Below are 16,132 nucleotides of genomic sequence, written 5' to 3' on the forward strand. Positions count from 1 at the left end.
AATTATAAATTTTAAAAATTGTTGTAATTTTTTAATTAATAATAAATAATTCAAAAATTTCATACGAAGACTACATAAATATATACATATATATTTTAAATATAAATGTATATAAATTTAAACAAAATTTAAATATTTACCGCGCAATTATGAATTTTAAAAATTGTTGTAATTTTGCTAATTTTTTAAATAATAATAAATAATTCAAAAATTTCATACGGAGACTACATAAATATATACATATATATTATAAATATAAATATATATGAAAGTTTAAAAATAAATTTAAATATTTACCGCGCAATTATAAATTTTAAAAATTGATTTAATTTTTTAATTAATAATAAATAATTTGAAAATTTCATACAGAGTAATTACATAAATATATACATATATATTTTAAATACAAATATATATGAAAGTTTAAAAATAAATTTAAATATTTACCGCGCAATTATAAATTTTAAAAATTGTTGTGATTTTTGCTAATTTTTTAAATAATAAAAAATAATTTGAAAATTTTATACGGAGACTACATAAATATTAATTTTAAATATAAATATATATAAAAGTTTAAAAAATTTTCAAATATTTGCCGCGCATATTAAATAATTAAAAATAAAATAACAAATTTAAAATAAAAAAATTTAAATTATTTATTTAAAAGTAAAAAATTAAAAAAAACAAACTAGGTGGCGCGAGAGTCAGTAGCTAGTAATAAATGTCTAGTAATAAAAAAAAAAAAGTAAAAATAAACTAGGGATTTTAATCTAGTGTCAGAGTGACAGTAATCAGTACAACAGTGTCGACTTTCTAACATGGCAGATCAATCTGTGTTGTATTATCATGTGACGAAGAAGGACTTGTAACGTTTTAATATTAAATAAATAATAAACTATTTGTGTAATAATAAGCGTGAGTTTCAACAGTGTACATTGTTATATTATAATCAGCTTGTTTATGACAATGGCGGACATTAAAAGTCCACCGTTTAGTGATATCAAAAGACCGGAGGAGGTAGTGGCGATGGCGATGAACGACAGCCTAAAATTCGCCGTGTTGATTGGGCTTATCGAAGTTGGACAGGTGTCTAATCGTGAAGTCGTCAACACCGTTTTACATCTGGTGAGTTACACCTTTATCTCATTTTTTTATTCCCTTACTATCATATTTTATCTCCACTATCTCCAGATTATTTTTTTTTAAATCCACTTATTATTTATCTAGTTTATTTTATAGCAAACCCGCGTGTCCTTGGACGATCTCGAGCTGTCAAATGTCGCGGGAAATTTTATTCAAACCCCCAATAATTAATTACACTTGATTAACCAAACAAATTAACTCCAAAAATTAGTCGGGCTTCCGCTCATTTTTTAATCATTTTTTTTTGGGACAAGTAATTAAAAATTTCAAATTTTTAAATTAATATTCATTAGTTTATTTAAATTTACCACGCCTCAATTACACAATACTATCATGTCATTTTTTATTATTATTATTTACAAAATATTTGTCTCTCTAGCGTGACTTTAGCCCACGTTTACATTTTTTTTATGTCTTATTTTACACTTGTCATATTTTTATTTCTTTTTTTTTAACGTCTACCGCAGTTCCACTGTTTCACTATTTTTATTATTATTACTTTTTTTTTAACAATTGTTCATACATTGTTTCCTTGTTTAATAATTTTTATTTCTGCCGCTAAACAAAGTCTTCTTTTTTTTTTACCAAAATAAATTTATTGCACTGCTGTAAAAAATTTATACGTACTATTAATAGCGAGGTATAAAATAAATTATTAACCCATGATAATTGATTAATAATTAATTAATTGTATTTGTATCATTAATTCACGGGTTAATTGTTGCCGGTTAATAAAAAATTAGCAGACGTTTATTTGTTGGATTTATTATTTACAGTACACGTACATAGTACACAGTATCAAAAATTTATGTACGGAGTATAAAGACGTAAACGTAAACATAAACGAATTTCGAATGTAATGAAAAAAAAAAATTATTTATTGATAAACTGAAGTTAGACGACGCCTGATAATTTTTTGAATTTTTTGGCGGTAAATTATGAAAAAAAAATGTTTGAAAAAATTGCACTTGTGGTTTTTTTAATTTTCTACATGTGCATTTTTTTTTTTTTTTTTATTGTAATTCAATTGTGGAAAAAAAATCCGAAAATTGCTAATTGTCTTGTAAGTATGAGTGTGAATGAGAGACAATTTTAAATTTGAAATAAATAATGATACTGAAGTTAGCAGACGTCTAACAATTTTCGGATTTTTTTTTAGACGATAAAAAATTTTAAAAAAATATTTGAAAAAATTGCACCTCTAGTTTTTTAAATTTTCTACATGTGCATATTTTTAGTTTTTTTTTTTTGCAGTTGATTTATTGAAAAACGAAAATTCAAAAATTTTTAAATGTCTGCTAATTTCAAGATCATAATAAATAAATAAATTAATTGAAATAATGAAATTTGAAAAAATGCACGTATGGATTTTGAGTTTATCTGAATATGCATTTTTTAATTTTGACTCTAGTTACATTTTATTCATTTATTCTAAACCTTAAAAAATTGATAACTGTCTGGTACATTTACAAAAATTTTTAATGATACTGAAGTAAGCCGACGTCTAATAATTTTTGGATTTTTTTCTAAACAATTATTTTTAAAAAAATATTTCAAAAAATTGCACCTATAGTTTATTAAATTTTCTACATGTGCATTTCTTTAGTTATATTTTTTTTTAAAATTAAGTCGTTCAAATGAAAATTCGAAAATTTTGAACTGTCTGCTAACTTCAGAATCATAAATTTTTAACTTAAGACAAATTCTCTTAGCTCAAAAAAATCTTAACTCGGTTACTGAAAACGTTTGTCTTGCAAAATATTTTTTTGTTCCGATAACTTTTTTTTTGTGCAGAAAAATAATTTCTTAGCGCGAAAATTTTATGATCCTGAAGTTAGTAGACAATTAAAATTTTTTTGATCAATTTTTAGAATAAATCAGTAAAGAAAAAAAAAAAAAAAAAAAAAAAATGCACAAGTAGAAAATTGAAAAATCTATAGGTGCAATTTTTTCAAATATTTTTTTTTTTACAAATTGACGTTTTGAAAAAAATCCAAAAATTATTAGACGTTTGCTAACTTCAGTATCGTAAGTTAGCAGACAATTAAAAATTCTTGGTAGGAAATTCAAAAGACTACAAGTGCATTTTTTTTGTCATCATTTATCGTTTTGAAAAAATCCAAAAATGATTAGAGGTCGACTAATTTCAGTATCATAAAATTTTCACTCATCCAAGAAAATTTTTACCCGCCCTGAGACAAATTTTCCATAATGAGTTAAAAAATAAAATTTTCTTAGTGAGAAAGAATTTCTTGCGGCAATAAATCTTTTTTTTCTGAGTGATATTGATATTGATGTTATTTTGTTGCTTATTAAAATCGAGTATGGGATAGTTTTGTGTCATCATATACCACAACTAGCAATTTCATCTTAAATCTTGTTTGTAACTAACGCTCTCCATTAATATAGTTAGTTACGGGTATTCAAACTCTCTACTATACCACGCATCCTCGGTTGAATTGTTCTGTTTTCCACTAAAACGGTCACTTTGAACGTTATATATATATATATGATATTATATTGCTCCTTTTGTTTTATAAACAATTGACAGTATTTGTATTGTTGGAAATAGGATAAATATTTTTTAAAAATTTTTACAAATAAATGAACCTCATAATTTACAGTGAGCAGATTTCAAATATTTTTATTTTTATTTGTAATTGAGGATGAGAGAAATTATTATTTTCGTGAAAAAAAAAGTTTAGGATTTTGGGAGTCTGAGTTCCTAAGCGACATTCGATAGCTCGAATTTTAATTTAAGTGAAAAATATTTTAGTATTAATTGAAAAAAGTTACTGATATTTTTCAATTTTTTCGTTACCAAAATTACAAAGATTTTGAGCCTCGTGGTTTTATGACTAGTCGAGTTTTTATAAAATTTTTTACAAGATTCTATTGACCATAAGCTTTTATTTCGCACCCAACATTTAATAAAAAAATTTGATTTTAAATTTGAATTGAACTCTAAATTATAGAAAAATATCAAAATTAGCGAGGGAAAAATGAAATTTAATAATCAGTTAAATTTTTCACAAAATCTTTAACTTTTATTGAAATTTATAGGGCCTTAAATTTTGGAAAATTCTTTCGTTAAATTTTTATTGCACTCCAATGTAAAAAAAAAGTTCTAGTAAAAAATCTGGCCAGTAAATTTTACAAATAATTTCAAAATTATTTAATTAATTATAAACTAATTATTCTTTTTTTTGTTTACCGCTGAACACTAATAAATTATTTACAAATTTTTTTTACAATTGATTAAAAAATATTTTTTTTAATGTCAAGTAGAAGTCACTAGATTTTTTGATCGTTTGTAATTTAGTAATTTTGTTAAAACTCAAAAATATTATAAATTAATTTAAAAATACATTTGCAACAGTTACATAAATTAAATATATATATGTGTATATATATATATATATATATATATATATATATGATGTCAAATTGAATCAGGTGTTAATAAAAAATGATAAAAATTTTACGTAATGACGAGTAGTACATATATATATAAATATATGTTAACTTATAAATGGATTAGAGTACAATTATATCAATGACATTTAGTATATAATTATCTGAGTATAGCACAGTAGTAATTTTAGTTACAATAGAATAACTTTAATTTTAATAGTTGGAAGTAGTACGGAAAGTTTTTTTTTTATTTAAAGTTGATAATGGGTTTATTGTTACATTAATTTGTTATGATCATAATTTTATGACAGATTACCATCAAAGAAAAATTACCAGATAATTTTTTTTATAGCAGGTTTTTTTTTTGGAATTGTTCCACAGAACAAAAGACTTTAAAAATTACGAGACTGAAGTTAGCCGACGTCTAATAATTTTTGAATTTTCTTTTAAAACTGTAAATTATTTTTAAAAAATATTTTTAAAAATTGCACTGATAGTTTTTTTAAATTTTCTACATGTGCATATTTTTTTTTTAATTGAGGTATTAAAAATAAATTTGAAAATTTTTAACAGTCTTCTAACTTTAAAATCATTTAAAAATTAGTGTTTAAAATTACAACCCGTAATCGAGGGCAATCTAGGGAATTTTAAGATTACAAACAATCAATTTTATATTACGTGTCATAAATTTTGAATGTATAAGTTACGATTTTTAAAATTCAAATATTAATACTTTCTGCATAGACAATAAATGTTGATATTTAATGTACCTGAAGATCGGAACGTTTTCCGCGGAACGAAATGAAAAGTAAAAAATCTACTGGATCTAGATTTCCAAAATTTTTCGCACAGATGCCTGTATGTCAACCGAAAATTGCAGGCACCCCCAATCATTCCTCATATTGCCTCAGGCAGTGAAATTACGTGAACTTTTTTCATTTTCGTTGCGCGAAAAACGTTTCGATCTTCAGGTACATGATATTTTACCGATAATTATTTGTTTTAATTATGAATTAAAGAATTACTCTTTAGAATGACGGTATTCATTGATCATTTTATCATTATGTTACTTGTCGTTTCTCAATTTATATATTCAATTTTTTTCTATGTAGAACATAAATTTAAAATTTCAGTTCCATTAGTTTTAAATTTAAATATTTTCTCTAAGTAAGAAAATATTCAAGCATTTTCTTGTGATTGAAAATAAATATCGCGAATTATTTTCCCATTTTACTGAAATGTGAAAACGTTTATTTTTATTTTCACGGTAAACTAATAACTTTTTTTTTTTCTATAGAAATAAAAATTATTAATTAATAATAAAAAAAAAAAGTTTTTATATTAAAAAAAAAATTTATAGTAAGAAATGATTCGACGTATTTTTTGTTGCCGCTCTTCGAAAAAATCTAATAAATATTTTTACATAAATTTGATACCGGAAAATTCCGCGTGCTCTGAAAAAGGTTTATATTCATATTCTGCTATCAATATCCCATCTCTATTTTTTTTTTAATATTATCGCTAGCAAAAACTAAGGAAACATATTTTTCGTTCGCTCTAACTGCTAAGAAGTTTTGTATATATATAGATATATATAAAACCAATAGAATAAAAAGTTGGATAATTCTATTGAAAAATAGATTATTCACCTCAGACCGTAACAGTAAATTTTTTAAAAAAGTTTTATATATAAATTATCAACTTCGCTATAAATAAGTTTGCAAAATAATTAAATTGACGGCAGTGAAGCAGGCGGAGGTATCGCGAGTTAAAATAAAAAAATACTAATTAGCTATTTTTAATTAAATTAAAAATATCTCAGGTGGGGAAAAGTAGGGAAATTTTTAATGAAATTTTGAAACTAAATTTTTTAAAAATAAAACCCGCGTTAATTTACAATTTAGTCTTACGATATTGAAGTTAGCAGACGTCTAATAATTTTTGGATTTTTTTTTAGACGATAAAACATAAAAAAAAATATTTGAAAAAATTGCACCTGTAGTTTTTTGAATTTTCTACATGTGCATATTTTTATTTTATTTTTTTTGCAATTGATTTGTTGAAAAACAAAAATTCAAAAATTTTTTAATGTCTGCTAACTTCAGGATCATTTTAGTATTCCATAAAAATTTTCACAGATTCAGGCCTCCCATTTTACCAAATTCTTGTATTTTATTTTAATTATTTAATTTAGATGTTAAATTTTCATAAATTTTTTCAACGTCACTTTAATTATTTTCGGGAATAATAAAATAATAATTAATTTTTTTCTCACCATTAAATTTAAAATATTTGAATTTTGAAAAAGTAATTAATGTTATATACTCATGCATCCATAATTTTGGTATAGAATTTCATGTGCGTCTATACACATATATTACATACATATATGTACATATATAATGTGCAGGGCATGAGCTTGAGAGTAAATAGACACGATACCACCACAGGACGCGTAGTAAATTGTAACAGATATATCTACCCTTAATATATTTGACTTAATGATTATATCGCAATTTAGATTCCATTTGAAGCATAATAATAATAATAATATAACTAAATATCAAATGATAATTTAGAAGAATTTTCTTTTACCTCATTAGTTAATGGAAAAAGTAAATTAGACTTTCGAACTGCAACATCTGCTCGTGATTAATCAATTTAAGTAATAAATGATTACAGAGAATATTAATTAATTAACTAAAATAAAATAATATAATTAATTTTTCGACGATTTAGATCTTGATCGATAAATTTTTCTTTTTTTTATACTATGAGTACGGGTGTAAATTTATTAGTTTGATGATTGTATAGACAAGTGGATGGGGAAATGAAGATCAAGATAATAAAATATATATTTCGTTGAATAGCGATGCAAATAAAGTTCTAAGCCTGATGAAAAATATCCAGGACATATCTCACGGTTGACTAGTAAATCCCTGAGCCCGTTGGTAGATAAGAGGGAAACCAGGCAAGCAAGCAACCGAGGAGAAAGAGATTTAAATGCCAGTTAAACTCTCACGATCCTTACTTTTGTCGTCACTTAATTTCAGATTGGCTTGGATGTTATGCCTACCGAAAAATTATAAATCAACTTGTCTTTAGTAGAAAATTATTTCGTGTTTCCAATTTTTTGTTCATTACTGAGAGCATGCCTTGACTTGTTTAAAATTTTTTTTTATATTTTATGCATTGTCTAGTCGCATTATAGTTTTTGAAGTTGGGATATATCATGATTCGTAATTTAAAAAAATTTTTTGAATATCAGTGAAATGTCAAGCACTCAGTGGCGCGGGCGGGGATCGAACCCACGTCTTCTCGGACACGGGGTCAGTTAACAAAATACTTAATTTCGTTTTATTACAAGTTCTTGTAGAAGACGTCTGCATGATACCCTTGAGGTCTTCAAACATCTCACGGATGCCTTAATTTTAGTCGGGATCCTCGTCTAAGAAATTCTATAGAAAATCGATAGAAAATCTAGACTCATGGCTCGTTGCTAAGAAATAAATTTTTCTCCACTTCTGTGTGCTAGGGTTCCATGCGTTTTGAGCACCTGACAAAATATCCCCGACAAAATATCCCCAGTTTTGTGTCAGTTTTTTTGGCTTTTTTCACTATTGCACGCCTCGGAAGCGAAGCGGAGAGGTTGTGCTTTATAACCAACCTGTCAAGGTCACACGATTTCCACTCATTAAAGTGTATATATTTTTTTTCTATTACTCTTACACATTATGAAAAACACATCCATATAAAGCTGAAACACTAATAAATAATCCTGATACTTTTTTTAATTTGTCTAATATGTATTAATATAAAAAAAAGTTCATTAAAAAAAATTTATCGTGGACGTCCATTAGTCTGTGGTTCAAAAAAACGGCGTGGTACGGATATCTCGAGAACGACTTGACGAAACTACTTAATTTTTTTTTCAAAATTTTCAGAAACAAGCAAAGAAGATTCTTTTCGAAAATCACTACTGTAGGCCTTCTCGTTTTTTTAAAAATAAATCATTACGGTTAAAACCGGCAATCACATGTAAACAAACACACACTGCCGCCATTTTTCATTAGGAATGTTCTCCTTATTTATTTTTTTTTTACTTTTATTACCGTATATTTACCATGGAAATTTCTATGGGAAAAAAGCGGGATATTCAATTTTATTCGAAATTTAACTTTTAAAAAAAAACATAACATGAGCGTTCGAGGCGTGCACTTTTGGATTTTCCAAATTTTTTTGCTTTCTTTTCATGGGGATATTTTGTCCGGAGATATTTTGTCAGGTGCTCAAAACGCCTGATACCGTGTGCTAGCATTCTTCCAGAAAACTTGTCTGATATCCCCGAGACTTCTAAACTTCTAGAAAATCTAGACTCAGCTTTCTGAGCTCAAAAACTGCGGGAAAGTTTTGGGTTTTCCCGTAGGGTCAATCGTTTGTCATATTTTTTTTTAATAATTTATCATTTGGATATCAAAAAAAGTCAGCTATTTTTGTAAAATTTTTTTTCCAATTTATGAAATTTATTTGAAATAAAAATTTATATGTCGGGTATTAAATTAAAGTACCGATTCATATATTTTTGTAATTAATTTTAAATAATTTAGTTCAAAAATCTAGAAGAAGCTGAAAAGTATATTCAGCTTTTGAAAACCAGTTTAAAAAAATCACTTGATCTGTCACATTTAAAAATTTGAGCGCCAAAAAATAACTCAAAATTGGCCAAGAAAAAATTTTGTCTGCTATATTTTAAAAAAATTAGATTTCAAATAAAAATAGATCTAAAAATTGATACCACATCTAAAACATCTGTTACTAATTAATATGTCACAGCACTTGACTTAATTTAATTTCCAATATTTTTGAATTATAAAAACGTCTACTCAGAAATAGATTTACCGTAAATAAAGTATTAAAAATAGATTTAAATCTATGACTGATAAATTTACCATCCGTTCCGGCTGCCGGATATCGTTTCTTTTTTTTCTATATATAAATATATATATTATATTCACGGCGGAAAGTTGATATTGGTCAGTAAGCTAGTAAATCAATAAGCAACCTCTGGTGAACCACAGCAGTGACTTGTCTGTCAATACAAAACTATACTACTTATAAATATTAAATAATAAGTAAACTCGGAGTTTATAATTTATCAAGAGTCCTTTAGTGTAATTAAAAATTATAAATTGTTAATTACAAAGGCTAAGTTATTATTTAAATAACTCGGTAAAAAAATTAAATGTTAAGTTTAAGGGTAAATTGTAGGGTGGAAATGGGAAGATGGCGTAGTCTACATAGTAGCAGATGAGAGAAGAGCTAAAGAGCTTGATTGAATAGTTATTATTATGGAATGGAAAGGGATGAAAGGGGCGATGCTGGCTTTTGATGAAAGATAATCGTTTTATATTCCAGCTTCTTAATTCTCATGAGAATTATTACTTTTTTTTTATTTAAAGTCCTTATATTCTCTTTTACATTTTTAAAATTTTTGTTCGTCTTTATTATGACTCAAGTATTTTTTTTTGCTGTTGCAAACTTCTTTTAATCTTTGACGGTTCAACTTGAATCAGTAGTCAATGAATCCCTTTCAATCTTCAAGAAAGGCTTTCAATTCTCGTCAGCTTCATGGGATTATCGTCGCATCACTGACGACTATTCCCTATTTTTACGTTTTTTTTTTTGCGAGAGAATTGACTTTAGTTTTTGTCAATAATTGAATTTGGGAATTTGTTTTTAGACTGAACGTTAATTTATGACAGAGTTTGATAGGTTTTTATTTATAAATTTTATGGGGGCATAAAGGTGAAAATTAATATGAAAAGGTGAAGAAAAGCAATTTATTTGGACATTAAGTCTGACAGTAACGTAAAAAGCTTTTGCGCATCTTATATATATACTTGAATCCCTATTTTAATGTAATGAAAAAAAATACTACATCTTGAAGCTTTAATTTTTTTCTTAATTATTCTCTAATGGGAGTTTGTAAATTACGGATTAACATTAAAAACTTTAAATGATATAATTGAACTTAATATTTCAAGCATTTAAATCTTTGTTGAAGAAATTTAAAACAACTTTTTTTTTTAGTGGTAAATTATAAATTTAATTTATTTATTTATTCAAATTTTTTATGCTGTCATGTAATCCCGCCATTTTTTTCACCCCATGAAAATAATTTATACTTTTTTAAAATAAAAACCCGGTTCTATTTTATAAAAAACGGATGAGTAGGTAACCGGAATTATTAAAATGACCTAGAATAATTCAGGCCACTACTTATTTCATATTAAGTATTCGAAATATATTCATATTATAATAATTATATTTTAAATTTGAATACCGTTTTCTTCAAAGACCTCTTACTTGAGGCCTAACCTCGATTTTTTTGACGTAGGTCTGTTTTCATCCCTTAAAAAAAAGACTAAGAGCTGAGCTATCAACTCATTTTATTTTATATTTAAATGGATCAGGAGCTCCTGAAAATACTCAGAAATAGTTTTTATAATTTTCATGCTTAATTTAAGAGCCTTTACTATAAACCACCAGAATGCTTCTCATTGTGACCGCTTGCAGAGGTTCATTTACATCCTTATAAGAAGTGGGCTAGAGAATTTATTTAAAAGAATACGTATAGAAGAAAGGTTGAGCAAAATGGAGCACTTAAAAAATTTGGTTAGAAAATTTTGTTTTTTCAAAATTATTTTTAATTAGTCACGACTTTTTCAGCCAAAATTTTTTTAGTTCAGGAATTTCTCAGTAGCTCGATGTATCATTGTCCAGAAAAAATACATGCGGTGTCTTCATCGCTATATTTGAATGTTATGTAAGTTATAATCTTCAATAATCTTGTTTTTTCGGCATATTTATTTGTTAAAACGCATTGAAAATATTTTTTTCACTTAGATTAGGGGAGGGTGGGGCAGAGCGGCCCCCCTGAAATTTTGATCAAAAAATTTTTTTTTTTTTTCGACTAGTTACTATGAATCCGATATGTTCGCGCATTTTTACCAGTACGCATGACATTTGGGGCAAAATGAACAAGCCCAAAATTTTGAAAAAGTGATTTTTTCATATTTTTATCGTCAAATTAAAAAAAAATTTGTATAATTCCACATTTCTAGCCCTACGCATAACACCTTGGGCAAAATGGACCAGCCGAAACTTCCGAAAAAATTATTTTTTCATATTTTTCGGCCGTTTCTTTATGTAAGAGGCATATTTGGTCACTAAAAATTTATAAAAATAAAATTTTTTTTTTTAGTTGATAAATTTTTAAAATAAAGTAAAACTATAGAATTGTTTTTTTTTTTTTTTTTATTAAATAACAATTAGTAATTAAGGTAATCGAGAGTGAACGATTTATTACACCTTAAAAAATTTTTTTCGAGTAATATAAAACCAAAAATTGTTGTCAAGAGAAGGAAATACATTCTTAATGATGAAAACAATTTAAAAAAAAAAAAAAAAAAAACGATTAAAAATTTTTTTATCATTTTTTGGAGGAGGGCCGCTCTGTCCCACAAAAAAATTTTTTTTTCAGAATTTCGGCAAAATGTCCATAAATTTGTTCGAAATAAAACAAAAGTAAAGTGATCTTATGGTTGAAAGCCACAAAAAGTAATAATTGGCTTAGGGGGGCCGCTCTGCCCACCCTCCCCTATATACAAATTTCTTTACAATCTTTTTTTTGGGGGTGGTTCTGCCGCCCGGGAAAAAAATTTCTTTTTCTCCGGCACTGGATATTTGATTTAATTTTTTCAAATAGAATGTACCTGAAGATCGGAATGTTTTTCTCGCGACGAAAATAAAAATAATTCATGAAATTCGTGTCTAATGGCGACTTAAGGGGTAGTTGGGGATGGCCTGTCATTTTCGGGTAACGTGCGAAACATTCACGAAATCTAGATCCAGTAGATTTTTTACTTCTCATTTCTTTTTTCTTATTTTCGTTCCGCGAACAAACGTTCCGATCCTCAGGTACATCAAATAGAAGTCAAAAAAAAAATGATTCAGTTTTCAAATGCACAAAAATTCATTATTTTCTTATCGGTCCCCCTTTGCCCACCCGTCCCTTACATAAATTTTAAAAAATAATTTATATAAATACTCTGTCTATTATATATCAAGTTCAAGATTTGATTTATTTCTCTTATCTTTCAATGATAGAAATTTATATAACTTCCAACGGGGTAGTTTTTTATAAAAAAAACGGCTAATTAGTTTCACGTAAATAAATTTTTTATCACTTTATATAATTAATAAATTTATATTCCATTACTTCGTTTAACTTTTTGGTTCATATTGTTCTAAAATGATATATTGTACATGTTTACTTTATTTTATCCTTAGATCTCAGTCGCAAACTACTAAATAATCCTTATCTACACACCCAAGTGTTATAATAAATCTCCAAGTATTTTTCCTCCTCACTCGTGTCGTAAATAATCAATTTTAATTTTTTTATAAATCAATATTCATTAACTTTTTATTTAATTCCAGTAATTATTAAATTATTCTACATTTTTATAATTTAAAAAATTTCTCAATTAAAAAAAAAATGCTCAGGATTTTTTTTATTCAATTTTTATCTCATCTCTCAATAACTTTTTCTATCACTTTGCCTTCGAGATCTTCTTCTTTAACCTCTGTGTCAAGGTATCGATTGAAAAAAATTCTTATAAATGTAACAATTACAGTCCGAGTAATGACAATAAAATTCTTATCTGGGTCACCCTCAACTCGTGTTGAAATTATTTATAGATATGCGGCTTAATTTTGTCCCATTAAATAAATTTTTTTAAAATTGAACTCAAGTATTCTATAAAAATTATCGTAATAACAACTCGCGAGTTAATATCGCATACGACTATTGTAGTTGCACTCAATTAACATACCGTCTATATAATTATTTATAAGAGCGTGTTAATTACCTTCGATTACTCGTGTCATTTTTAGATCATATACTTGAATTATTACATTATAAAGTCTATTACATTTTTTTTTCTTTGATATTTATTATTTATCTTACATAAAAAAAAAAAATAATAAAAATATACGCAGATATTTTAGTAGTAATGAGTAATTTATATCTGGGGCCCGAGTGACTGTAGTCCAATTATAGGGCCAATAAAATAATTTTAACTGTACATAGTATTATTAAAATTGATCTTTGCAAAATATAACGTAGAGTAGAAGTATCATTTGTGGCCACTGCTCCATTTTTAGACATTTAATACTTTTTATTGTAAAAAATCATGTACCTGAAGATCGAAACGTTTTTCGCGCAACGAAAATGAAAAAAAATTTATGTAATTTGACTCTAAAGAAAAATTTAAGGGGTAATTAGGAGGCTTGCAATTTTCGGCTGACGTGCGAAACATTTCAGAAATCTAGATCTAGTAAATTTTTTATTTTTCATTTCGTTTTTTTATTTTCGTTCCGGAAAAAACGTTCCGATCTTCATGACAATAAAGTTAGCGGACATTTAAAAATTTTTGGATTCTTTTTAACAAAAAAATAAATGTTAAAAAAAATATTTTGAAAAATTGCACGTATAGTTTATGAAATTTCCGACATGTGCATTTTTTTAGAAATATTTTTTTTTCATTATTTATCTGTAAAAAAAAAATTTTTTCAATTTCAAATGTTTTCCGATCTTCAGGTACATCAAAAGTCAAGAGTTCTGGGATTAAAAAAAAAATCACTCCGCATACGGTGCGAATAGGGAGTTGTTTTTTTTATCGGAGTGATATGGATTTTATTTCAATCCGCATCCACTCCAAATTTAATCCGCGCTCACTCCAAAAATTTTTTACCTTCTATTTAACTTTTTAATTAATTTATTTTATTTATTAAGTGTTGATACAAAGGCTTAAGTCGAATGACAAATATACATAGACAATATTAACAGTATCAATATTAAAACGGAATTTTATCAATAATTGATATTACTAGTGTTCATATTCATATATATATCTAATTAAATTAATGAAAAAGTATAAAAAAGACTTGCACTGTAATATTGATTAAAAGAATCTTCGAACACATTTGAAAAATTAATTGTGACATTACGTATTTTATTTAAATTTTTCGGGGTCAAAAACTGGTCAAAAACGGTACCTCTACTCTTAATGATTTCCTTGTTTTTATAAATAATTTTCAATGGTTACACTGTAAAAAATTCGCGGAGTGAATGAATTTTAAATTATTCACTCCCCTCGGAGTGAAATTCACTCCGCAGGGGAGTTTTCGCGGAGTAGATAATTTTTTATTAATTTAATCCCTCCGGAGTGAAATTCACTCCGGAACGGAGTTTTGAAAATATTATTAATAAAATATAACTCCACTCAATAAAATCGAAGTAAAAATTCGCGTATTACATTATTGATCAGCTGATATGCACACACATACCCACATACATATTTAGGCACACACGCGCACTCGCACACACACGCACGCACACATTTGTACACACGCACACATTCGAACACACGTACACATTTGTACACATGAACACATTTGCACATACGCACACATTTTCACACACGCACACATTTTCACACACGCACACATTTTCACATACGCACACATTTTCACACACGCACACATTTGCACACCTGCACACACACACATACACACTGCTTAACAATTTAATATAACTTGATATAAATTCATTTAAAACTCCGGACCGGAGTGAAATAAAATTCGCGTCACTCCGAGATCACTCCGCTAAAAAAAACTCCAAATTCACTCCTCATGCCGAGTGATTTTTTTTAAAACTCCGGAACTCCGAGTGGCGGAGTGAATTCGGAGTGAAATCGGATTTTATTTCACTCCCAATTCACTCCGGATTTTTTACAGTATACCATCGTAAAATTATTTTTAATTTCACTAATATCCGATTATTACCACTCTACTTTGAACGTGTATACAGGATATTTATATTTACAAAAAAAAAAAAGTTGCACATTCTATTTTTGGCAAAGACTTTGTGGACTTAAGTTGACACAGTGTTTTAGTGACGTTATCGCCAGAGGCTTCACGCCTTTATATTTTTTTATTTTCCTCAGCATTGTTACCAGCCAAGTTTTGTATAATTACAAATCTCACAGAACAATTGTTGTACAAAGCAAAGCTCGATTCTTCTTCGTGTCTTATTTTTTTTTATCTCAAAAAGAAAAATAGTAAAATTTTTTTCTGTCGGTTTTAGGAAATGAAAATGAATTTTATGCTTTTATTTAAATGATAATATTTTATATACGACTATAAAGCATAGCGAGAAATTAAAATGTATAAGTATGCAAAAAATGTAAAGTTATTTTTTTGTGAAAAAAATTTATCTGTTTTCATAGGAATGAAAAATTACCATTGAAGTAAAAAAAAAAAAATAATAAAAGTTATTAAAGTGGCACTCCTCTATCGTGGCCTCACCTTTATTTTTAATGTAAAGAAAGGCAGAAAAGTTACCAAAGAGTTTCACATAAAAAGGGCTGATGGGATAAAAATGAAAAGACCGAAAAAAATATATTTTTTTACGCTATGCTCTAAATGAGTACTTGGCAAAGTACATACA

At 26.8% G+C, this 16,132-nt stretch overlaps 1 protein-coding gene across 1 annotated transcript in view; it reads left to right on the forward strand.

Moving 5' to 3' along the window:
* The first annotated feature begins 780 nt into the window (after positions 1-780).
* Positions 781-16,132, forward strand: part of LOC130677548 (neurobeachin) — a 243,413-nt gene continuing 228,061 nt past the window's right edge. The window contains exon 1 of the mRNA XM_057484342.1: positions 781-1,125. Coding sequence (XP_057340325.1) covers positions 961-1,125 — 165 coding nt within the window. The 5' untranslated portion in view covers positions 781-960. The remainder of the gene's footprint in view (positions 1,126-16,132) is intronic.

Source organism: Microplitis mediator, chromosome 11, assembly GCF_029852145.1.
Source record: "Microplitis mediator isolate UGA2020A chromosome 11, iyMicMedi2.1, whole genome shotgun sequence".
Classification (NCBI taxonomy): domain Eukaryota; kingdom Metazoa; phylum Arthropoda; class Insecta; order Hymenoptera; family Braconidae; genus Microplitis; species Microplitis mediator.